Source organism: Vidua macroura, chromosome 4 (genome assembly GCF_024509145.1).
Source record: "Vidua macroura isolate BioBank_ID:100142 chromosome 4, ASM2450914v1, whole genome shotgun sequence".
NCBI classification, from domain to species: Eukaryota; Metazoa; Chordata; class Aves; order Passeriformes; family Viduidae; genus Vidua; species Vidua macroura.
In genome coordinates this window covers 42,165,246-42,191,847 of record NC_071574.1, presented here as the reverse complement: position 1 = coordinate 42,191,847, position 26,602 = coordinate 42,165,246, and the positions used below count along the sequence as shown (strand labels likewise).

Here is a 26,602-nt window from a genome sequence, read left to right as displayed (position 1 = left end):
ATTTCTCATATACCCATGAGTTTTGAAATAGAAAACAGCCTGTGCAGTTTGGAACACTCTGACCTTTCACCTCTGGAAAGCCAGTTTCAGTACATGCTGTTCCACATGTGCAAGTGATTTTCAGGCTCCATTTAGCATCCTAGACTGTTACTGTCTAAACTTCACAAACAGTGAAGTCCGATATAGTTTTTTATGATGTAGACTAAGCTCTGAAGACAGGAGGTGTACGACTTAAAATGCAGACTCTGAAGTGTTTGGGGCTTTTTTGCTTGTTTCTGCCTGTATCAGGGTTTATTCTTGTTCTGCAGCCTGAAACAGAGCACTCCATGAGTTTACAGAAGGATGAATTGGTTTTAAACATTTGCTCCTTAAAACTTTTTTCTTCAACTCTCAGTCTGCCAAGTTGTCAGGAAAACAACATTTTCTTCCATCAAGGCAGGGACATACTGGGAGAAGAAACAAGAAAATGACATCCAAAATCATTCTGTTGTGAGGTAAGAAGCTTGCCTTTTGCTAGCAACATGGAAAACAATGCCATGCCATGGGCACAGGAGTTTGATTGCTAGAGTTTGAAAGCTAGAAAGGTGTCATGGTGTGTAATGACAGATTTGTGTACCATGCTACCACTCTAATACCTAATTTGAGACTGCAGCTCCCAAATCTCAAAACGTTAAGTGACATGAAGGAATTTGACACAGCTTCCCCCGCCTTCAATTTTTGGGGGAGGAGGTGGGTGGAAAACGGTGGTTATACTCTTTCAGGTTGCATTGGATAGAAAAATAACATTTGGCACAAAAATCAAATGAAATATCAACCTGGAAAGCAAAAGTCTGCTTCAAACATTTCGGTAGTCACATTGTAAACCAAAAGACTACATTATTATTCTGAGGAGGCTAGTTTATACATAAACTCATAGCACAGCCATTAAATTCAGAGGATGTATATTTGCAGGTAAACAAAGTTCTAACACCAATGATCCTATAGTACAAAACTAGAAAATCTATTAAAAATACTTGTTTTCTTATATGGAAGCTTCAATGACACAAGGAAAAAAAAGAGGAAATGGCACAATGCTTCATATTTACAACAATCTATTTTCATATTTACAACTATTATGAAAGAAAATATGATGCCCTAAAACCAGGCAAAAAAGAAAATGCTCTTTACATTACTGAAGGGAATATACCTTTGTCCAATGGGTAAAATTCACTGGCTTCAATCCAGCTCAGCTGGTCATTTTGGTCTAGTATGTAAAAACAGAACTGGTCTAGATAGATGAGCCAAATATGTAATGGGTGAAGGACTTTCTTAAAAGCAATCACTGAAAAGGAACTATGAAACAGCCTTATGTGACAAGCATCAATTCAGTATTGTCTCTCAAATCTTTTGTTTTTCTTTTCCCTCTCTAATTACAGAATTACAGAGAGGAAAAAAAAAAAAAAAAAACTGAATCTGGGAAACATCAATAAAACCAGATCCAGCCACCATTGCTTTCCAGAGCAACAGCACCTTGGAGAGCAAGTCACCCTTCCAGTAAACCAGGCAGAAAAAAAAATTATTCTTTGAGCAAGAGCTCAGCTTCATATATGCACATGATTTCCACTGAAACTGAAGGCAAACAATCACTTGCCTAGAAAAAGTTAAACCTACCCTGCCCTTACATATATCTAGCAAGATTAGAAGGGACATGTGAGCAGATTTCAGTATAGTATAGAAACAGGAACAAACTTTAGAGACACTTAAGCAATCCCAAAACTGGGTTTCTCAAAAAAAAAACCAAACAACAACCAAATAAAAAACCCCACACCCAGAAAGTAAACCTGCACATTAAGAGTTAAATCAGTAACTTAAGAATGTGAATTTTGAAGGAATTTCTCCAGTGAACAAGTTATTATACAAGCATAATTTTTGATACAGGAAACTCAGAGCCTGATTATACCGTTTGACCTGATACTGAAATTCCTATATTTCAAAATAATTTTCTACTGAAGTGCATTGCAGGATTTGCAGTCTCAGTATTTGAGATTGCCAGTGTTCAGGAAAAAAAAAAAGAAAATGTAAATTGCGCAGGAAAGAACTCTTTAAATGAATACATTTAATATGTGATTCATTTCCCACTACAAATCAAAACACACTGCAGGTTTCACTAGCAGACGAGGAGTGAAAACAAAAGAGTACCAAATACACAAGGTGTTTTCACTCAAAACAGATCATCATGAAAGAGAAGAAAAGGTAAGAGACTGAAGTACTTCTTGGTGATAAGTTCTGACCTTGAACACAGTGTACTCTGCCAGGATGAACTATATAGTGGAAATATTTTGAAGGCATATACTGAACCAATCTCAAAACGTTAGGACATAGCAGAGTATATACACCACTCAGAAAGAATGAGAGGATTTTTTTTCTTTAACTTCAAAATACACAAAATTATTTGAGCTATCAAGACTGGTACACCACTGACCTAAACACCTGCCTTATTTCTTTAAATTAGCCTATCTTCCTTCACATTCCTAATGAAAGCTGTGCCTCCACCAGCTGACTGACACTCCGCAAGCTCTTTGTGATACAGTAATCCTTTCTGATGGTTTACTTTCAAAGAGTCACTACTATGTGTTTCATACTATGTGATCAGGATGTGAATTATACTTTAATAACAGAGAATATCTTTGAAATATTCTTGACAAGAACACAGCTCCAAAAACCTCTGATGAACACTACTATCTACTAGTAAATGACAACTACCTTTAAAAAGCTAAGATTTGTACAAAGGAAAAAAGACATCATCACCTAATACCGCATTTCTCTTCTACAGTATGAGAAATATGTATGACATCAGTCCAGATTTTTCAAGGCATTAGGACTGGTGCATGCCATGGTCTCAAGTGACTATCTGAAAAATGCAGCTGAAGGGCTGGAAGGACTTGTTAATGCAATACACTCTTACATTACAAATAAGACAAGATGTGAAACAAAACCTTGAGAGGGAAATCTCCTTATTAGTATATCTGTTTACATGAACCAGAGTCATGTACAAAGTCAAAGCACTGCATTGCATAGCTGAATCAAACACCAGCAACATAAACAGCGTGATATCAAGTGAGCAACAAGGCTGCTTTAAGAAACCAGGACGCTGCATCCTGAAGCTTACTGATTGTTGGGCTGAGGGGGACGCTAAAGCAGCAGATAAAGTTGATGCATTTGTTGTAAACTTTCCAGCATTCAAGCTTTATTTGTCCGAGTTTGATACTCCCCTCTGTGGGTGGAGAAGCTGAGGGACTGGCTGACGTCACCCAAAGAGTAGGGATAAAGTGCAGTGCCCAGAGCTTTGGAATGAGTAAAATTTCTTAGGAGGTATAAAAGGTCGGCTGCCCTGTCTGGCAGGTGCTCTGCTGACAGCAGCCTTCCTCCTATAGCTCAACTTCTCACACAGACCCAAGGAAAAAAGAACAGTAACAAGGAAAATCTGTCCACAATGCCACAAAATGTTGTTCTCCAAGGACCGTCACCCTGGGGATTCAGGCTCTCAGGAGGAATAGATTTTAACCAACCCTTAATCATAACCAGGGTATGTACTCTTTCCATTTCCTTTTTATTTATTCCATTAAATAGTTGCTGTAGATTTTTGGCTTTTATTTTCTGGAGTTCAGAGATGCAGACAAAGCTGTGAGTAGATAAAAAAGTAGCTGCTAGTTCTGAGGAAAGCCAGCTGAATACTAGGAGTTTTTACAAGTTTTGTGTGACATGTTTCTGTGATTGGTCTAAGAGACTTTAACTGCACTTCTACTTAGGTCTCAAAATTAAATTCAAGTGCCTTGGCAGCAGAAAAACTCTGGCATGATTTCCTAGGCTTTCAAAATTACATTTAAACTACTAAAAGCAAGACCTTGCTTTTATGCTTTCGACAACTAGCCTCTCTGATCACTGGAGGAGAAAACTGCTTGGCAGCAACTCCTCATGCCTGGGAGTTTGTGCTTTGCAGATTAATCTGACTCTTATTTAATTAAACCAAGTTCTGTTTATTGCCAGCAAAGGCAACAATAACTACTTTTACATACACCCAAAAGAGGGTGGGTTATTTGGTGGGTTTTGCCATATTTAGAAACTAAAAGTTTACCTTGCCCTCCCTCCCCTAATAAATGGCAAGAATTTGAGCCTTCATTCTTTTTCATGGCTTTTGAGATATTAGCTGCAATATAAGAAACCAGTGACTCGATCAATGTAGCATACAACACACTGTCAGCTGCCCTGCACCTACAGATGTGGATCTGCTCAAAAGACAGGATATATATTTTGAGAATTTCTGTATTTTAAAAATTGTGATCAATGCACATCAGGCTAGAATTCATTCTCCTTATATTTCTGCTGCTTTTCAGGACCTTAGACACACCAAATATGTGTTCCATGAGCCTCCAAATTGCTATAGGGTTTTTGTTTTGTTTTTCTTTTTTTTTTAAAGCCCTATACTCTGACTCACTGTATACACTATGCCTGGTATTGAGTAAATGTCAAAAGCCTTGAAGGATGGATACCACTAGGGATGTCTTGCAATAAATATGCTTCCAACCAAGAATCAATAGATAGTTTAACGACTATCTTTTCACACATTAACTAATAAAAATTAACTTAGTGATTCATTCCAGATTTATAAAAGCATTAAAAAAATATGTATTTTAAATAGAAGTAAATTTAAATGCTATTATTTGACTGAATGAAGTTACATAACAACTACTTATAGAATATAGCAAAGCCTTTAGAGAAAGAAGAGACAGAAACACTGAATTTAAAAAAAAAAATCTCTGGATGTTTTGGGGCCTTCATTGCCTTTTATGGGCCTCTAAAAGAAAAATAGTTTCCATTATCTCTAATGAAAAATATTTTAGCAGTGTCTGGTTTGTATTTTCTTTGTGTTTAGATTACGTGCAATGAAGTTTAAAACTGCAATAACAAAGGATGATACTATAAATATAACTTTCTAAAGAATAAATTACTTTGCAGTTGACTCATACCTACCAAATGCCTCACAAGACATAAGCCATTGGTTTCTGGCATATTACAGAAATGCTCAAAATCACGTTTCAAGTAGTACAATTAAAAAAAAAATATATATATATATATATGGGAAAAGAAGGTTACATTTGTTTAGCTCAGGCTTAAGAATATTAACAGTAAATTTGTTTAAAGTTAGTATTTTTGTTGCCACTGCATACATTTAGAAGAGTCCCTCAATAAGTATTCATGCAATAACCCTTAAGAAATAGAGAATATTTCAAAAGATTCACCAGACTTGCCTCTTGGGGTCTAGGTGTTCCTTTTGTAAAAGTTATCATAAGCAGCCCATTCACACTAGGTTTAACTAAACAATAAATAGAAAATATTTTTAAATATATTCTGAATAAAACAATTGGACAGGTGTTAAGATAGGCTGGCTATGTCCTTGTTCAACAAGAGACAGATTTTATCAGGACTTGTCAAGAGAGACAGACGACATAAGAGATCATTATCCACCTGTCTGAACAACAGATGTCGCTTCAAAAGCTCATGTAAAAATTGTTCTGTTGTTTTGACTGTTTCAAGCAAATGCAAAAACTACGGACCATGATCACCGGGAGAGCGGAAGAACAGGAGGGGAGTAAAAATCAATATATTCAAATTCTATTATGGTCAGAAACAATACATTAACTATAAAGACTGAAAATATTAAAATCGTTGGAACTTTGCATAGATGCAAATAAATTGCATTAATGAAACTGATTATAGGAACAATTGAAACTTGCACAATTTGGAGAGAATGGTAAAACATTATCAACTCTAGATTTAAGTTTTATTTTATTTTTATAGACCTTTACCAATCACAATGCAAGTATTCATAGTAACTCATTTTAATGTTTAACCACTCTACAGACATTCATAGTTCTCTTCAGAAAACACAGAACCTGAAATGTTTATGATGGTGTAAAGTGATAAGCTTTCAAGTCTACTATCAGATGCAGAGATGTTCTTCAGAGTTTCCTTGGAGACATTTGACCCTCGTGTGGTTAAATAGTCTGTGACATCTGAATGAGCAACATATTTCTGTATTTATCCAAATCCAAGATACCCAGGATACAGGAGTAACAGGCATACCATGCAGACATGGCCTGAAGAGCAAGGCAAAAATTTTCCCAAAGCAACACTAAAATCTACCTCATGAAGCCAGGGTGAGCAAGCAACAAACACTACAGTCACACCACAATTCTAAGTGTTCAAAATACACAATTAATGTGTCACTAATAAGAAACAGCACCACTTACATTATTGAGGTACCCACAATATCAAAATCATACCCATGGTATCTTGCACTGCACAACGTGATCCCTTCCTATAAAATGTAGTCTGCAGGGCAGGTGGCTGCTCTGCGCTCCAGCAGGCCTGGGCATGCAGAGCTCAGCACCCCCATCAAGGTGTTAAGGCCCAAGAGACATCTCAGCAGCTTAGCAATGATCAATTCAGCCAAGGAATAGGAAATACAGACTCCTGTGCCTTTCCATCCTTGCTCCTACCAAATGACAGTAACCCCATTCAAACATCACTGCAGCTGCTGACAACTTACAAAAGCCAAGGGATTTAGCAGCAACACAGAGCAGGGCATGTTCTGCTAGCAGCACAGCTGCAGGGAGATGTACTGTGCTGGGCAGATACACTACTTTATAAGGCAGGATCACTATCTCAGGGCTTTGCTGCAGTATGTCACAGGTACAACAGATGATTTGTTGTGACTTGTAAAACACATAAGCTGCAGAGTAACCTCCATAAGAGTTATACAAGTTACTCTTGAGAGGGAACCAAGAATGGTTGGTTTGCCCAGTTAGGTATTAAAGCATCAACAGTCACATTGGAACACAAGGAATTCTGCTGCAGTTTGTAATTGCAGATATATTCACAACATGTTAAGCCAAACCAGGAGCAATTCCATGTTGAAGGTAGAAGAATGATCATACATCTAACTGCTGTCTTATTATAGTGGTATAAAGTGGTCTCAGTGCTGATCATCTACACTTGCAGCAGTGGAAGTCTGAGAAGTAGACAATTTTAGCGATTTCAGACTTAGGATTTATAAACAACTTCCTCAATTCATATTCAAATAGATTATTCAGGCACCTGAATACTTTGTTAAGCACACAATTCACTAGTCCATTCTTTTGAAGGCTGAGGGTGTAAAAGTCCGCAGCTGGCCACAAGCACCCCTTTGGAAAGTCTGACTGACTTGATAATAACACGTGCATTCTAGTTTGCTACAGTGATATCAAAAAAAAAAAAAGTTTACACACAGGAATGCAGAAAAAGAGCTCACAAAAGAATCTCTTTGATCATTCAGACTCACCTGATGGAGATGGAAAGAGAACTACTCCCCTTCACTGATGTTTGCCATTATTTCAAAACTAATACAGTGCAACTCATAGTAAAAAGAATTCCTATTTGGCTTTTATGTTGACAGTAGCATCCCCTTCAGAGACAAGTCTGCCAGTTTCACCAAAGCTGGGGTTAGAACATGCTGGACTTATGCTAGGCAGCTTACTCTTTTCCTTTGCTGGAAAACTGTGAAACACCAGAGCTGAATAATGCCTCCACAGCATGTTTTGCAGTCAAGACAACACATACTTTCACTATAGCAGAAAACAGTAAGAAAAATTGTCTCCAATAGCTTTTTCATTTAATATATGCCACAGGTAAAAGAACTGCATTTGGAAATAAGACTATAGTGACTTTTTTTGCCTTCACACTGGGATTCATTTACTTACAAATAGGCAGCTAATGTTACTTTGCATGACCAAACTTGTCCCTTCTGCTGTTTGAGAGCTGAATTTCAGAAGTTTATGTGCTACATGCATCAATTTCATGTTGCTGTCTAGGTAATCAAGAGTTGCCCAAAATGGCAATACACAAGTAAGGGACAGAAATCCCACTCAGTGACCTAATATCAATTTGCGTATGTGGTATGTGTAAGTGTTGTGGTGGTAGGAGAGGTTTGCAAATAGAGGCCTGTAATTCTAGAACAAGCTTCAGTAACATTTAAGGTTATGGCCTCTCTACAATAGTTATTTTAAAGCAATATTATGTTGCATTTCAATTAGTTTCACATCCATACAGAAGTTTGTCAACTTGACATAAAAAGAAAAAAGCAAGCATAGAAAGATAATCTTAGGGCTATTTCTGTGAATGCCACAGATGGTGGTACATGTACATAAGGTATGAATTGCACCACACAGACCACCATGAAGGATCAGGGCCACTGTTACTTAAATGCCATGGGATTTAAACCTAAGTACTTTAAGGAGTTCAGCAGCACAATTTCTTACCAGTTCTTTTCTACTGCTGGTGTTGTTAAGGGGAAAACATAACTTTTTTTTCAAGTAAATTATATATATAAAATGGCAGTAGAGAAAGAATATTTAAAGATGAGTTACAGACTTAACATTGAGTAATGGTGAGTAATTACAGAAATCAGAGTGGAAACTAATGCAGAAAGGTGAAGATAATTTCTTTCTAATTTGGAGTTATGATGAATAAAATATTCATATGGTTTCCTGACAATAGAACTACAGAGCCTTGGCAAAATACCTCCCCCATCCAACAGGAAATAGGAGACTGTGATGAAGTTTATTTTCTCTATGAATTTTTGAGCATGCATGGTGATTAAGCAGTTACATTTTGGTCTTTTCAGATTACACCTGGAAGCAAGGCTTCAGCTGCCAACCTGTGCCCTGGTGATGTTATTATAGCTATTGATGGTCTAGGCACAGAGAACATGACACATAATGATGCCCAGGAGAGAATTAAAGCAGCTACACATCAGCTTTGTTTGAAAATAGAGAGGTATGTGTACACATCTGCCTATTTCTGAAAGAAGATACTACTCAATCAACAGTATAATTATTATATGGTCTAACTATTTAAAATAGTTTGAGGAAGTTCCCAAGATCCTTACAATTACAAGCAACCAGACCTACCTCAAACTCCAGATCAAGCAAGACTCCACAGAACTCATCTTTGTAGGCACAAAAAGAACAGCTTCCCTCAGGTTATTCACACTGTAATCCTGCTGACTGCACAAGTCCTCTCTTTACTGTCAGTAAGCAGGCAGCTCTTCATGTTTTGGGGAAATAATAAAATCTTCATCTAGTGTCAGTTGTTCAGTGACCTCTCAGCTCTAACACTCCCTCAGCCACAGGTTTTATCACTGCCTCCTTCTCCCAACCACTCATAAAGCTGCCACTGCATCATCCCAGTTAGGGAAAACAACATCATGTCACGCTTTTGTAAGGGGTGACAAAGGAGTGAGTTTAAAGCCAATCAAACTCTTGGTCACAACATATTAAGCCTAATAAAGGATTCTCAAAGCAATGTTCAAAATAAAATTGACAAACACTGTCTTACATGAACTGCAGTAATCCAGAAACTTTTGTGTTCACTTCTCTCTACTAGAGCCAGGAAGAGAAACAATCTGCATCTTCACATCTCCAGCTGAGTTTGCTCAGCCTATAATCAGAATCACTTGGCACACTCTGTCAGCTGTCTCCAAAACTAAGACAGGGCTGATTAACCTGAGGCTCTCAAGGAGGCACAGCTCTTTATTGTAGCTGACTACAATATTTCTTCTGAAATACAAAAGTGTTTCTTTTTTTAAGGAGTGTTGTTGAATTACTAGACCACACACCATAGTTAGACATTCTTTCTGTTAATTCAATGTTCTGCTACAGATTGATATGCCATTTAACAACTATCTTAGGATGTCAGTTTCAAGATGTGATAAATGTATATAGAACAAGCAGCACCAGATTAATATTTAACATTACTACTATGCTACTTTAAAATTAGCAGCCACATTTCACTTTGTCAATAAAAACAGAACTGTAACTGATATTTTCATGTTTGTTACTTCTGCCTACGTGACTGAAAGAATCATCTCTGCAACTTCAATTTCCCCTTGCAAATACTTTGCATACTTCAATTACACTTCAACATTGAAAAGCAGGCTTGACATGGACATTACGGTCTCTAAAAAAAAGAAATTGATGTTTAGGATTATTACTAATATATTCATATAAATATTCAATTATTCATATAAAATATTCTGGGGACCCAACATTAATTCTAGCAACTATTAAAAAAAAAATTTGGTCAGCTCAGATCAGAAAGGCACTAATCTCCCTTTCCTTTTGCATTTGGTAACTATTAACAACCTATTTCCCATTGTTAATAGCATACATAATTTTTTAAAAAGTAAATACATTTTATATATATCAGTTACATATCAGCTACATATTTTTATGCCAAAACACTTAAAAAGCATAGAAAAAGCCTGCAGATTTACAAGCTGCATTTTATTTTATGGGACATACACAACTCCATAATAATTCAAATGATTTAAATTCTGCCTTTCTTTCTTTCTAGGGCAGGAACTAAATTATGGTCCCCACAAGTTTCAGAAGATGGCAGAGCACATCCCTTCAAGATAAATTTGGAAGCTGAACCTCAGGTATGAACTCTGAAAAGTTACCTAACCATTTTCATTTGCCTTTTTAAACTCAAAAAAAATCTCTCTTGTGATCATTAAAATTCTTTAACTAGAACTTCATCCATAATTAGCCAGTTTAAGCTCATATGAACCACCATGATTATGACATCCAAGAACACCATTTTATCTGACTCAATGTTTTTGATTTTTCAGCTGTAACCAAAACAAAACATTAAAAAGCTACAAAAAAATCTCATTTTCCTTTAAGAGTCTACATATCACCATAGTTTTATTATAGAAATAAAAGACGTCCTCTTATTCTGATACAGTTTGAGTTGCTTTAACTCTTTTAGAGATTCTTCATCATATGAGGAAGTCCTTCATTCAGGAATAAATATCAAGTACCTAAGTGATGAACTCATTGGATCACAAAATTCATTTTGATGTAGTCAGTTAAGCAGAGAGCTCTTTAAATGCTGGATCTCTTTACCTCCACACATTTTTATACTATGCCACAGAACTGAAGTTTACATATTCACACAAGACCCATATACAGGTCAATAAGCAAATCACTCACCACTTCTGACTAGGAAAGTCTTCATCACTGTATATGACTAAAGCAAATCCAATCAATCAACAGCCATCTCTCTTTTCAAACTCAAAAAAAGAAAAAGCTACTATGAGTCAAAGCCTTCATATTGCTAATAGCAAATTAGCTAGCTACTGCTTACAACTCATCCTTTACTTCTTTGTCATTCCTCTTTAACCTACATAAACATTTGCTGTTATCTCAAGAGCAGGGAGGGAAGAATGTTCTGCTGATCCTGGAAGACCTGGTTCAAAGCAAATATGTCAAAGTGTTTATTCTGTGATATACTAGGGGAAAAAAAAGTAAGTCTAGATTCCATTTCAATGATCCCTATGCAATAAATACTTCCACCAATTCTGTTTTCATGGAGATGCTCCCAAATATGAATACAGCACTTCAGTGTTACATTTCTCTCTCTTCTTTCTGACCTAAAACTTGCATTAAGTGAAACAGCGAACTCCATCAGAAACAATATAGCCTCTTCAACAGCAGAAATACTATAGTGAAGAAACAAAACTATTTTAAATGCATATTCTTGTGGAAGAGCTAGGATACACATTAGATGACTAGCAATGGAACAAATTCATTTAAAAAGCTATAGAGAAAACCATGCAGGCATGCATGACACAAGAGCAATCCCTCTGCATGAAAGCTGCATTCCTAAAAAGGACAGTTCCTTAAAAATAGATCACAAGATTTCACTAAGTGCTATTTGGCAGACTATTAAAAAGCAGCCTCCATTGGGCAATCAGAAAAACCATTTCTCCTAGATTAACAGCCAGCATTTTCATTTAGTATATCTCTTTTTCAATCCTAGGAAATTCAGGAGTACTGAGTATATTTCATAAATAGCAGGCATCCAAAAAGTAGCAATGCTTGCAAGCAAATATACTAAACCATTCCTGGAATGTTTTGCATTTTAGATTAAATTCTTCTATCTGAGTATCCATCACTCCCTGTGAAATTAAAAAAAACATACAGCCCATTTTTCTACAATTGTTGGAATTTAAAATTAAATTTTACAGCATATTTAATCACAACACAAGACGCAGCAGCATGTATACCAGTCCAGAAAACAGTAAAAGTTTCTTGAATCTCAGGTGACAAATTTTTGCACAACTACAACCTGTGCTGTGCAAGTCTTATAAGAGTTTGCTGAATTCAAACAATAAATACTTGGCACTGAAGCCAAGATGAATGCAAAAGCAGTAATGTACTTCTTCAAATATTAAACTCTTTTATCCAAAAGTATTGCATTCATTTACTGATGTGCAGAAGTGGAAAACCGCTGACTTCTATTTATATAATAACAAAAATTACTCAAAAGGTCATAGATCTTATAAATGTATCAGTTTTTTTCACTCTCATCAAATAGACATTTTAAAATTCACTAAGAATGTTAAGAGTAGTCAGGTATTTAAGACACATTAGGAGCCAACAAAATAACAACAACAAATGATAACTTACACAATCTTCTTAATAAGTACCTAATTCAAGTTTGTAAGCTAATAAGAGATACTTACAAATGAATGGATTGTTCAGCTATGTGGTCAAATATTTGGCTGAAGAATGCTTACTTTAGCCTCAATGAATGAAAATTATTCTACAGACGCATGGAGATAGCTATGTAAAACATGATAAACAATTACATACTGTGCCTACATATAGCTATGGAACAAGAAACCTTCACACTGTAGCAAACTTCTGAATCAGCCTGAGAATCTCCCAAAAAACATCTGGAGACTGATACAGGCAATTGTCAGAGCACTGAGAAATTTCTCACTATTTTTAAATCTGGGAAGAGGAAACTGAGGCAACAATTCTAATCCACAGCAATAAGTGACTGACTGAGAGTCACTCTTGAAAGCTACACATTCCCACATAAAAAAACAGCCACCCTGATTTTGATAGCCTGGAACAACCTATAGTGTGATGGATAAATAATAGGAAATAGCAGACCACTTGAAGAATTATTAATACAACCACATTGTATTCTGAATAAAAGCAATTTAGAACATAAGGTTCTCAACAAATATAAGTGGAAAAAGAAAACAAAACCACCTAAATGGCAAATTGTATCACAAATTATTTTTTAAATGGTTTCTCCTATATTGTCAATGTAAAAGAATATGATGACTCATAAATGTTTTCTGTTATGATCCCTTTAACCTCATTGAAAATAATTTTGTATCCATTGCCAAAATTTCTTGAATGGTTTTTATTTGAACTTTTCTTTCTTACTTCTACCTTTGCCTTTGAACATTTTGTTCAGTCAGACTAGACTTGGCCATCAAGGAGATTATACATTCCTGGGAGATATATTATGCACGTAGAGAAGTATAAAAATCTAAAAAAAAACCCATAACCCATTGTTCTAAGAAGTAAGTTTATAGTCTATTACCATTTATAGTCAACTTTTGAAACAATATAATTGTGCTGGGCTAGTTTTGAGGACCTACCTCTCTTTATAACAACATTCAAAGATAAAGATCTTAGTCACACGATACCTCCAAAATGTACACATTTGTGTTCTGTCACAGCAATTACCCCAAGGAATGCCATCATATAGGCTGTGACAATGCATTTCTGCAGGCTTTTGGTGCTACATTATTTCTATTCCTGATACCTGTATCAATGCAAAAATGTAGCTAGCCCCGCAAAAAAATCAGTCAGTTGGGAAAAATAATTAATAAATTAAGTACTGTAATTTTCCAGTATTCCTATTTTGAAATTTCAATAACTTCCAGTTCTCATTTAGCTTTTGAACTAAAAGAGGACTTTTCACACATTCAATGATACCAAATAAACACAAGAGCTGGACTATTTTTGCTGCTGTATGTTCTGTCACTGACATTTTAATAGATGAGTTATAAAGAAAGTGAATTTAAGTCTCACTAACTGCAAGTTGTTTCACAACTGTTACATTGTAAACATGCTGTTATGGTGCCACATCTTCTGTTCATTTCTCTATAAGAAATGAAATATGGGGATGAAATTACAATGTTCACAGTTGGTTTTGTTTGTTTTGTATCATACATGGATTTGAATCAATTTTAAATACATCAACATTAATATCTTTCATTAAGTAGCCATGATCCTAAACTATTAGATTATTTCCATTTACTAATTCATTTTGTTAACTGCAACTCCATTCTGTCAGAGAGAAAGAAGGAATTGCAAGTAAAACCTTTGTGCTCATTTATCTGATTACTGCTTTCAGTAGCCTCTTAAAGTGCAATGTTGCTAAACATTTTCATTTAATAAAACTGCTTTCTACTGTTTGCATTTTCTGGTTGCATATTCTATATATCCATGACTTTTCTTTAGTGTGATCCTAAATATATTTTGGAAACTGTTGTATAACAATTGTACTCAAAACCAGACCAAAACTGGAGAACTGTAAAATATTTATACGGAAATTGAAGTATTAATGACCTGTGCTATCTTAACATTGCAAGTTCAAATTTGTAAAGAAAAGACCAGTTCAGGTTGTAGAAATGTATTTGTTAGAAACAAAAGCTTTTTATTCCATATGGATGGAAGTTCAAATGCTCTCACACCACTGTTTCCAAAGAGTGCCACATGCCATCAAGACAAGGTGATGGACTGCAGTAGTTAATGTTCTTTCTTCACACTAGGGAAAAGGGGAAAGAACCCTCAGCAGATGACAGCATTATTTTTTTTCAAAGTCTCTGTTTCTGAGACAGAGTGGACCTGAGCTAGAAGGGCCTCAAAGGACACTGTAATAAATATGCAGAATGCAAATAAGTGAATTTTCATGCAGTCAAATGTCTTTATCATTCCTGGCCAACCACTACAGAAGGACATATTAAGATATCTGATAAACCATTAGAGATTTTATTTCCAGACCTTATCCTTTTGAATTCCACAAATTGAAGAAATTATCCTGGTGAATGACAAAAAAAAGTATAGCAGAATATGGGCACATAGGCAGAACAATTTCAAATTTTCCCATTTCTGGGTTTTACTTATTTATGATGAATTCACATTAAATTGTAGAGCAGTGCAAATTTTGATACACAGATATGCTTTAAAAATTAAATACATTCAGAAGAATGTCTTCAATCTGACGTATGGTCAAGATTTTATTTCAGTTAAAAGAAGCATTAAAAATTATGTGTTTTCTAGGTAAGACACTTACAATAAAATCATACTTTTGGAAGTCCTTCTATCACTATGTGATGAAAATGAAGAAGCTAGAGATTAGCACTAAAGCAAAGAAATTAAGATCAGCATACATGAAATGTTTTAAAAGAATAATGTAAACCATGTCAAATCTGATGACCAACATGAAAGGTCACTATAATATTCATCCCTCCCATTTCTTCTAAGACTTCTGATGTCCTGGAGGTGACAAATTAATGTGTATGGCTCGCCTAATATATACAAAATTCATGGAAAAATATAATATGCTTGCACCAGTTAAAAAATAACAGAATTGCAAAAGTAAAAATGCAGTCATTAACAATACTGGTGTTGTCAGATTTACTCATTGCTAGCTTTGGTGTGCATTGTAGCTCTGTGTATTTTGTCTGCCTATCATGTACAGGAATTCAAGCCTATTGGTACAGCTCACAACAGAAGGGCCCAGCCTTTTGTTGCAGCAGCAAATATTGATGACAAAAGACAGGTAGTGAGCTCCTCCTATAATTCTCCAATTGGGCTCTATTCATCTGGCAATATTCAAGATGCGCTTCATGGACAACTGAGGGGTCTCATTCCCAACTCATCCCAAAAGTGAGTATTGGCATTTACTTATGATACATCATCATTTGTGGTATATCATTATCTGTTCTGTTTTCAATTTTAAAGTCCAGCTCTTGCTGTTTTTTTCTGAGAATCAGGAGATTATTCATTATATTATCAAAAAAAAAAAAAAAAAAAAAAGGGGTGATCAAGGAAACCGTTTTTTCCAACACCAAGAATTATCCATTCAGCTTTCTAAGTAGCAATGCTGCAGGTAGCTAAAATTTACCCTCTGTTTTGGGTTGCAACACTACCCTCCAACCTTCTGTCCTGTAAGTGCACTTTACTCTGAATGTTTCTGAACCCTACAGTGATTGTATTTTGCGCACCAGGATTGAACAAACTAAACACGGTTACTTCATGGTTAAAATTTGTAAGCATTGTTAGCTACATTTAAACTAGAAAGCATTATGACTGAATGAGATTTGTAGGCCAAAGAAAGGTATTTTATCTCTTTTTTCTTTATAGGATATCAACTACTTTGAACACAAGCATAATATTCGGCCCAAGCCCTTCATAATCTCAGGCCGAAGCAGGTTATAAACTTTGAGTGCTGTGCTGGATTTGATGCATGATGTTATTTTTTTAATGGACAGATACTCACCATTGACATTAATTAAGCATTCTGATGCATTTGAAATTTACTTATAGTACTAGACAGCGTAATGCTAAAATTAAAAGCAAACAAACAAGAAGAATTAAATGGTTGACTTTCAGAGCTCAGGCTTGAAATTCAAATTTCTCTTTCTGAAAGAAAGTAGATCTACACTCCCATCTCAGTTATACTGATCAGAGTCTGAAGTAGCTTCAGCCATGATTCAGTTTACAGTGCAGCACCAGATATTGTACACTTACAGATCTTTGGCACTGTGAACTTCTTCAGACCAAATGTGGTGTAACTTGTTAACATGTTAAATAAAAGATAGCTACATAGTACATATGTATTACTTATTACATATAAATAAAAGATAGCCTACATATAAATAAAAGATAGCTAAAGATAGAGATTTATAAGCTAGGCCATTCAGAGATTTCAAAATTGCATTTCAGCCGACCTCTTTCCAGACGGCAATCTAATGCTGAACTAAAAGTAGGAAAACTGATGCCACAGATTTGTAAAGTTCCAGTGCAGAAAATCTTATATATTTATATCCACCATTTTCATGTAATAAACCTCCATCTTAACTGGTGATGAAATTCCTCACTACTGTTTTCATTATTACAGAGGGGAAAAAACCAATGCAAACTCTGTGGCTAAAAAATACAAGGAAGCTCAAAAGGTCCTGAGGGATGAAATATATTGTGATGTGATCCTTTATCCTTTCTAGCAGTAGCAGTTTGTGGGATCACTAGGTACCACACAAAGCTGGCTTTGGGACCCCTTGGTACCATTTTACAAGTGCCTAGATTTGTGAAAAGTTAAGTGAGTATCAAAAGCCTAATCTCACAATTCAGAAATGAAAATGATGTAGTATTTTCCATTAAAATGTTGAAGGAAATGGCCTTTTACCAGAATGTAAGATGAAGAAAATTAACTGCAAAAACTACCCCAATAGCAATGCAACAAGTTTAAGAACTTCGGTTGGGCAAGGTCTGTCCAGAATTCTAGCACTGGGGAGGGTCTGCACTTGCAAACTGCAGAATCTCTGACACAGGGTATTACATCTACAAAACCTTGATTTGTCGCAGTTTTTCATCAGTTGGACTTAATCCACTGCTAAACACAGCAAAAAAACAAACCACACCTCAGCTCTAAATATCCCTTTAGAACAGAACAGCAGAGGCTAAAAAGGACTTAGACTAAAAGAAGACATGACTGTGGACTATGGGTTTGAGCTAATGGATTGGACATTGGACAGAATTTTGGACTTTACTCTGGTGAAACGAACTGGAAATTGTCTTTAATATATAATTATATGTTATTTATTTTTTACCTATAATTTATTCTGTTTTAATATTATTTTGGCTTCACGTAGTGAGAGTTGTGCTTTTTCTAGCCTTTTCCTGCTACATTCCATTTACTAACACTATTAGCACTGGCAAAACTTATTCTACTGCAGGATATAATGGTGGTATTATTTCTTCTAAAAGAAAATACTGCAAATATGTATGTTGCCCTGTGTGAATTTTTTGGCTGGCTCATGCTTGGTGATGATGCACAACTGTGTTTGCATGGAGGCTTGCCTACATTTTGGGAATGCTTTTGTTTGATGTGTCTTTGATGAAAAAATGTATATTTCCCTTTAAAACTTAGAGAAAGTGGTCCTACACAAATTCTGCTTTGAATCAAAGGGAGAATTTGGGGTTTTCTACTCCACCCAAGAGTAGCTACTGGGCAGAGTTCTGTACTATCAAACTGGGAAATAGAGCATTGTCCCAGGTTTACACTGCTTGGAAAGAACTACCCACAACCCTGACATCAGGGTTGATAATATCATTTACTATCCCACAGAATATCACATAAATGGTAACCAATGACTGTAGAAAGATTTGGTTATGTGCTGTTAAAAAGCAACAGCAAAGAAATACGCCGTAACAAAGAAAGCCTCTGAGGTACTATGCAGACAGGATTGAAGTGTTCAAAATAGTGATACTGAAAAAGACTTCAGGTCAAATGTTCATATTCTTTTGCTAATCTTTTTCCAGGTATGTTGAACTGGTGTACAGTTACTTCAGTCATGTCAAGCAACACTAATGTTTTTTAAAAGTGTGCCTCTTATTTTTTATATATAAATTATATGAAAAGTCTACTTCAAAAGCCGTAAGATTAATTCTCTAAATTAACCCATTGTTCTTGTGAAGGACCACTTTACATTCTACTGGAAACACTGTAATTTAGAAAAGCAAAAGTAAGCCTGGATGTTTGAGTAACTTTTCTTCTTTGTATTGATCAACAAATACTTTTTTTAAAAAATTGTTAAACTAGTTTTAAAATATTCATAAATATCTTAGTCTAGAATTTAAGTAAATCTAGGAAATGTCACATTCATTATTTTACACTACTTCAGAGTAGTTTTTCAGCAGTATAGTCAGATGATTGTGAGGTACAGAACTGGAATGATGTGTCTAGGATTCTTCCACTGCTGCAGGTGTTCATTCTGTCTCTGACATGAACAACTTACATAAACTGCCTGCTACCCTTTTTATAGATTATAAGAATTACTCACTTAGAACAAATAATTTTAGGGAGGCTTAATTATTCCTCAATAAAACCTAGCATTAAAAATGTAAAATAAAGTTATATACTGAATAATTTCATCTATCAAAGGATTTTTACGATCTTTAAAGAAAATGCATGCCAGAATTTTAAGGACTGCTTTATAGCTGGCCTTGATACTTTTTATAGGAAAACTATCATCAATGACTACACATACTTTTGCTTTTCTCTACTTTCTGTACTTTTGCTTTTTGGAGCTTGTTCCATTTATGCTTTTCAGCGCTGTTAACATCACGGTACCCCTGTCCTTTTGTCTTCGCTCTCTGTAATCCCACGCTCACTGCACCCTTTCCTGCACTCTGGCCATGAACACAGTGGATGCAGCACTCCTTCGGGGCTGGACTGTGGCAGTGGGCGCAGCACCCCCTCTTCAATTAGCACGGTCAGCTCCATCTGCCCCACCGAGCTGAAAGCAGTGTCTAAGATGGCCCCTAATGTTCCCCTGGAAATGGAGCTTCCTGGTGTCAAGATTGTACACGCCCAGTTTAACACACCTATGCAGTTGTACTCAGATGACAATATCATGGAAACACTGCAAGGCCAAGTTTCTACAGCTCTGGGGGAAACACCTGTCATAAGGTAATTAGAGCGGCATCTGTAATATTTATGAATACACAAATTTGAAGTACATCAAAAAATAGTATCACACTGTTTCTATGAAAAAGAGGAAAAAGGTTAGAGAGAAACCAAGTAATTTAAAACCATTAAATATTTTCACTAAAATACTAGTCATTTCTGGTATTTGACCCAAAGTATTAAAGGAGTCCTTCAGAATGTACAAATAAATATTTCATAAGTAATAATCTTAGAATTGCAGCTAATAAATAAAAAACTATGATACTGCCTAGACTGACCACTCCAAGACTCTGATTCCCTCCAAAATATAAAACTTTTTAATAAACTACTATATTTATCTAATAATTATTTCATAATATTGTCTTATTAATAATTCATAAAATAATAAGAAATAAAATTTATATCCACTGTTGAAATTCAGGTTACGAAGCTTAGGAAATATTATGGATGATTACAGTGTTCTAGATACTTAACTCCCATTCTAGACAACTCATTCAGTACAACTAGATCTTGTACAAAAAGAGACAGAATTTACTGTAGGCCTACAAATCCATGTCTGACTTATGAATTTATTCAGTGCACAACTAAAGTCAGGTAGGAACCTTACATTTATGGATAACAATTATGATTATACAATAAGAAGTTTTAAAGCACTATTCATTTTTTTAGGAGACAATTCACCATTTAGGTTGCTTTATCTTTACCTTTGCATAATAGTAACCTATTTTCCTGTTTTACAACAGTACTTAAGTTAATTCATAATATGTATGGTGTAGACTAAAGCTAATTACTAATATTTTAAATAAGCAATAATCACTGGCACCAATGAGCCTTCTTCAGCACCTTGCAGAATTTGGCTGCTGCTAACAAAAATCTATGTTTCTATAAAAGTATTTAGCTTCATCCTATCTAATGAAAACTGTAGTTCAAGAAGTTACTCTATTGCTTGAATATTTATGTTCAATCAGAACAATCAGAGAACAATAAAAGAAAAATTTGCTGCTTCATTATTGTGAAATAATGGATTAAGCTCAAAGTGATCAGATTTCACACTTCCTGTGACATCACCTACCCTCTCTATGCAGGTTTGAAATGGCTCTTGCTGTGGGATGGTTTTCACTATGTATGCATTAAGAAATGTAAGACGACACATCTGTGTCTGGGGTTTTTCTCTTCTTTATGTAATTGCATTATCACTTGCTTTATAAATATTTTAGTAAAGATGAGAGAATTCAGGGGGTTAATTAAACATTGCCAAGAATTGTAAAAACTACACTACTTCTATTCATTAAAAGCTTCTGACAAGAGAAACTGGTAGATTTTTCACCAGCTTAAAGATGTCTCAAAGAAATCTACTGATTGATGAAGATCAAAGAATTCATATAAGCAACAGGGATCACTGTCCAGCTGCTGCTGCTCTTACTGGGCCATTTGGCAGCTTGGATGCTACCCTGGGAAACCAAACCATTTAAAGCAAAACCCAGTCTAATTCTTTGTGGACAGTAGGAAGCCAGTTGCAATAGGAAATTTAAACTGGACATTTGTGTGTGTAGCTGTAAGATAACAGACTTCATCAAAGTAAATTTGGATGCTTCTGATTACCCCCATCAAGTGTATGAAATTTACAAATGCTACATATTCAGTCTAATTCCTGTCAGTGCATAGAGTCCTCTACTCTTCCTCTTGACTACTTAGGATGCCACTTATCATGAACAATTTAAAATATTCCGCAAAGTTTAAAATGCCATGAAATATTCTCAGTAAAGTCTTTGTCTCACAGGTCATTTGAGATCCAACCATCAACTGCTGTTTGGACAATAAATTACTTTATATTTTTATCATAACATTGCCATTGCAAAATAAAGCCTTGTCTTATTTTTATTAAATTAAGAAATAGAACTTCCATTTTTCAGTATTAACCTTACAGTGTTTCTTATTTTGCAATACTTATTTCACTCCTTTTTGCAATCTCTGTATGTTTAATAAATAACAATTCTCTTAGCCAACTAATCACTATATTACCTAGTGATTGAGCTAACTTAGAAGTCATGCTCTCCCAAAAGATTTGACTGGTTAGGTTTTGGCTGACCTTATGTAAAGGCATGAGCTGTGATTTTAACAACATTCTTGAGGGCAGCTGCTGCAAAAAGGGAACTTCTGGATACCATAGCAGAAAGCACCTGGTAATACAGCAGATGATTACTGGAATTAAACTATTTTGAGATTAAATGGCCTTTTCTCAAATGCCAGTAGAGCCAAAACAGTAATTATGGAAATATGTAAATGAGTTTCTGGATTTATTTTTGTAACAGTTGCACTGATTGATTTAAACTTTTTCATTACTTTTTAGATCAAAAAGGCTATATAAAGCAATGCTGCCTGGAAGGAAGTTTCTCAATAGTCATAGGAACACATCTTTATGTTTGTTTCCTGAATCATACTCTATGCCTGGTAGAGATATTGCTTTAGAGTTATGTTTGATAAACTGTTTTTATCTGCTCTTCCTTCTTTAATACAGTGACCCATCTCCCAACTCAGTGTCTCAGTCTGACGTGTACAAGATGCTGCACGCCAACCAGGAGGAGCCCAGTCAGCCGCGCCAGTCTGGCTCCTTTAAGGTGCTCCAGAATTTAGTCTCCGAGGAAGGTGGTTAATAACAATATATTCTACCTGTTCAAATAATTTTAAAATGTTTGTGGGAGGGGGGAATTCATGAAGAAAATAAGAAAGATTAGAGATACAAGAATTTCTGAAAGCCCAAATCATTCCTAATATAGCTACCACACCAGCCTCCTGCCATTTCCCTTCCTCGCTTGTATAGCAAGCAGATTTCTCTGTGAATACAATGCAGATGCTGATCACGTTTTCCAGAATCTCCTCTCAGATTTTAAGATCTTTAATATCCAAAGATGACTTTTACTGAACAATAAAGTTTTGTCTGTGAGAATTTTTGGGACAAGCTGCTTATACTCATGACACCCTCTTCCACATCCAGGAAAAGAAGAATTTGAACAAACTCCTGAAATCCCCTTAAAACCTATTTCCTCTTAATTCTAAATAAAAATTGAAGGAGACAATATAATTTATAGTCATATTTCCTTCAAATTAAGAAGTTTTGAAAAGAAAATTATTTAAGGCTGCAAGGTTGTTATATTTACAGTAAGCATAAAGAGCAAAATACAACCAAAATTAACCTAAAAGGTAATATTTTAAATTTTAATGTTTATATATCAATATTTACTAGAGAAGGAATAAAGACATCTAATTGTCTACATATATATCATTGTGGGATTTTACTTAGCATTTTCTTGTATTTTGCTATTATTTTGTTTTCATATCATGTTACTAATCTTTCCAAATTGTTATATGGTTAGTTATATAAATAAGAAGCTTTCTGACAATAGGTATTGATCCTCCTCCCTCTCTGCTATATCCAAGACCTATTCTCAGAGAATTAGGTGTTGTCCATGAGGCAGAGAGCACTGCATATGCAATCTTTTTTGTACTTGCTTTTGGCTACAGCTTACACAATATTTCTCCTGATTCCAAAGAGGTGGAATCTGACCTACTAAACTTTTCTAGTGACACTAGAAAAGTGAACATTGTTTGTTCATGTAACTGAAAGCCTGTAAATACATCCAGAAGTGTATGTACAGTACAGAAAGTACAGAAAAGTGCAGAAAAGTACTTAACTGCATCAGATACTTTTATATTAGCCTGTACATAACAGGATTGTTTTGTTTTTCAGATGGGCGCCCTGTGGGAACAAGAAGTGTGAAAGCACCTGTAACAAAGATACCTACTGCCATGCCTGGTGTCCAGAAAGTGCCGCTGTGTGACAAATGTGGGAGTGGGATTCTGTAAGTTGTTTCTTTTTAGTTGTAGAAATCCCCAGCTCAAGCACACGTCATCCTCAAACACCACTGCAAACTACAGAAGTGTGTTCCAATAATGCTGCTAGAGAACAGAGATATAAGAATATATTGTTCTAAATGTCAAATTATAACCTGTACCTTCAACAATTTCAATACAGATTATTTAAGTTTTGACAAAGTACCACTGAGGTTTTAATTGAGATTTCTCAGGACCTTTTGCAAGTCAACTATTAAAAAAACACATAATGAAACCAGCAGTTACCCATGCTGTGCTGTGTGTCAGGCTGTGAATTCTCAAAAATTTCTTGTTAATGCAAAGCATCCTTGTCCCAACCCAGTGGGAGTATCCAGAAAGCCTGTAGACCTGTTTTAAAACTATCAGATTTCTACCTGGTTGACATCACTAATTTCAGCAAAGAACACAAACAATGATGAACTGAGAAAACACAGACATGAAGAAAAACCAAAGTGGTTTTGAAAGTCATTTTGTCAACCTTTTGATAGGTTAGGTTGTGGTTTCTGTCTTGTAACCAAACCAACATGTTTCTTCAAACTCTTCATTATCCAGTGCTCGTGAACTATGTGATCAACTCTACAGCATTTTATGTCACCTACTCAAACTCAGCATCCAACCTTAAATGATACAGTAGTTTCTAAAACCACAAGCTGAACAACTCTAAAGCCTTAAAATAAATACCTAGAACATACCTTGTATCATAGAATCATAGAATGGTTTGAGTTGGGAGGGACATTAAAGATCATCTAGTTCCAACTCCCCTGCCATGGGCAGAAACACCTTCTAATAGACCGGGTTGCTGCGCTTTCTTTTCTCATTTTAAATTCATATGAATTGATAGGGCTTTTTCTTTTCATTGTTTCCATATAGAGGGACAGTGGTGAAGGCACGTGATAAATACCGGCATCCAGAATGCTTCGTGTGCTCTGACTGCGATCTCAACCTGAAACAAAAAGGCTACTTCTTTGTGGAGGGCCAGCTGTACTGTGAAGCTCACGCCCGCGCCCGCATGAGGCCACCAGAGGGATACGAAACAGTTACGGTTTACCCAAAATGCTAGTCCTAGGTTAGCACACAAATGTATGCATGCACACCAAAAGCCTTTACCAGCTTAGAACTGCAGTACAAGTGTCAGGATTTCTGCCTAAATCCAAAGTAGCAGCTTTTACACCTTTCCCTGGGGGATTCTGAGAGAGGCGAAGTCCTTGTTAGCCAGCAATAGTATATTATACCAGCAAAATTCTGCTAAAATATTGGTTTTGAAACTGTCAATATAAGTCAAGGAAGTATAAACTGAAAAAGCTCTCCTAGAACACAAAAAGTGAAACAGCTGAGGTATTACATGAATGCTACAGCATTATGTACACACACACACATATATATATATATATATCTTACATACATAAGAACTGTAAGCAAGACGTTTTTGAACATAAATCAAGTATTTGTGCAAACACCAACACCATCAAAGTCTTACAGGCTGGGCCGCTATAAATGTAGAAACGTGACAGATTAGAAAAGCAGCTATTTTACATGTTTAGTACAAACAAGCAGTTGTTCATGTCTATTATTGAACTATCATTAATGTATGCCCCAAACATGTTTTACTTACTTTGCTCTGAATTTGGGGTTATATTGCCTTAATTTTCTGATGCAGCAACTGTGATAAAAAATATATGTCAAGTCACACAATAAAATGGTTAGTATAATAAAGACTGGTTAGTATAAAGCAAAGCAAAAGTTCTACGTTGTCTTAATGATTTTGAAATTATATCAACTTTCACATCACTTTGCAGGAAACTGTTCTAAGGCATGCACAAACATAAATTGGTTGTTTTTGACAAAGAACCTCACACTCTAATAGGAATTCATTGTGAATTGAGAATGAAAATAAATTTTAAAACTTTTCTGCAGAAAATTATACTGGATTTTTGTATCTCCATCTTTTAAATTGCATAATAGAACAATGGGAAAATCACTATATCTTTATTGCTGGTAAATTAAAGCTTGGACAACTTTAAAAATAAATGTTAATTAAAATATGCAAAGGTGAGGTCTTTTATTAAAAAGTTTGGTGAAGTCCTAAGGAATAAAAAAACCAAAAAGCTGAAAGAATATGGGTTTTTAATCAATTTCTGAAACTTGTCAAGGACTACATTGTTTTCTGGTAGGTGCCAGCTAGATAAACACATGTAAAGGGAAAACCATACTTAGCACTTTTAGAAAACATCAAACCAAGTAATAAGTTCTTTATTGGGGTATTTTGAACCTGGTCTAAAGTAGGAAAATCTACAAAATTTTATATAAAGTCCACAAGACTAGCAAAAAATTAACAACCCAGAGAAAAACAATCTTATGTACTTTTCCCATTCTATAATGTAATAAGACTATAATACAAGTAGAATATGGAATCAAAATAAATTATACATACTTTAAATTTATTTTAAAAATTCACAAGTCCTAAAGATTTAAATACAATGTCCACACATTCAAAAACTTTTCAAAATGTCTTAAAGTATTTTTTCAGAATTCAAAAGTTTTAAAAATGTGTGTGTCACTGCATTTATTACTTACATTTCCATATCAAAAGCAGAGATTAAAAAAAAATGTGTTGCACCCTTTTCAAGGTTAGTTCCTGAATTATTTTTGGGCACAAAACATAATTCTGCTCCTCAGATATCATGGAGGAAATGTGTAGTATTAATATTTTTCCATTGATAAAGCTCATAAATCTGAAAATCCTTTTGAAAATAAGAGTGTGCATAATGTCTATTTTTACAAACTTAAAATGTCATGGGTGTTTTCAAATGTTTGTATAATTTTTATGTCTTTGTGGAGTAACTAAAAGTAAAAATAAATCTACTATATATGATACATATTCTGTGTTTCTTTTCATCTGGTATGGAAAATGAGGAAATGTAAGTGTCAAGTGACCTGACTACAACAGAGGTTTGGATTTCAGTCTGAGAGAGCAGTGTGCTTTGGATGATCAGATGCCTGACAAGTATGAAAGACAATTTTTCTATTAAGCATTTGAGTACACATACAGGATTTTCTAAAACAGAAT

The 26,602-nt window shown here is 35.2% G+C and overlaps 1 protein-coding gene across 3 annotated transcripts; it reads left to right on the top strand.

Annotated features, from left to right (window-relative positions):
• Positions 1–405: 405 nt before the first annotated feature.
• Positions 406–26,402, top strand: PDLIM3 (PDZ and LIM domain 3). Of its 3 annotated transcripts, none has more exons than XM_053975483.1 (8): positions 406–494; positions 8,702–8,853; positions 10,432–10,516; positions 16,320–16,387; positions 19,384–19,647; positions 22,163–22,290; positions 23,393–23,504; positions 24,406–26,402. In XM_053975483.1, the coding sequence occupies exons 2-8, from the start codon at positions 8,786–8,788 to the stop codon at positions 24,593–24,595; spliced, it is 915 nt and encodes a 304-aa protein (XP_053831458.1). In that variant the 5' UTR covers positions 406–494; positions 8,702–8,785; the 3' UTR covers positions 24,596–26,402. The 3 variants fall into 3 exon arrangements, with proteins under 3 accessions (XP_053831458.1, XP_053831456.1, XP_053831457.1); XM_053975481.1 differs by lacking the exon at positions 406–494 and adding an exon at positions 3,384–3,565; XM_053975482.1 differs by lacking the exons at positions 406–494; positions 16,320–16,387; positions 19,384–19,647 and adding exons at positions 3,386–3,565; positions 15,655–15,842.
• Positions 26,403–26,602: the final 200 nt, after the last annotated feature.

Excerpts from the sequence above, each read along its gene's own strand:
- PDLIM3 (XM_053975481.1), top strand. The coding sequence starts at position 3,473 with ATGCCACAAAATGTTGTTCTCCAAGGACCGTCACCCTGGGGATTCAGG. Across the intron at positions 8,854-10,431 it reads CTTTGTTTGAAAATAGAGAG|GGCAGGAACTAAATTATGGT; the intron begins GTATGTGTACAC and ends CTTTCTTTCTAG. Across the intron at positions 22,291-23,392 it reads GAATTTAGTCTCCGAGGAAG|ATGGGCGCCCTGTGGGAACA; the intron begins GTGGTTAATAAC and ends TTTGTTTTTCAG.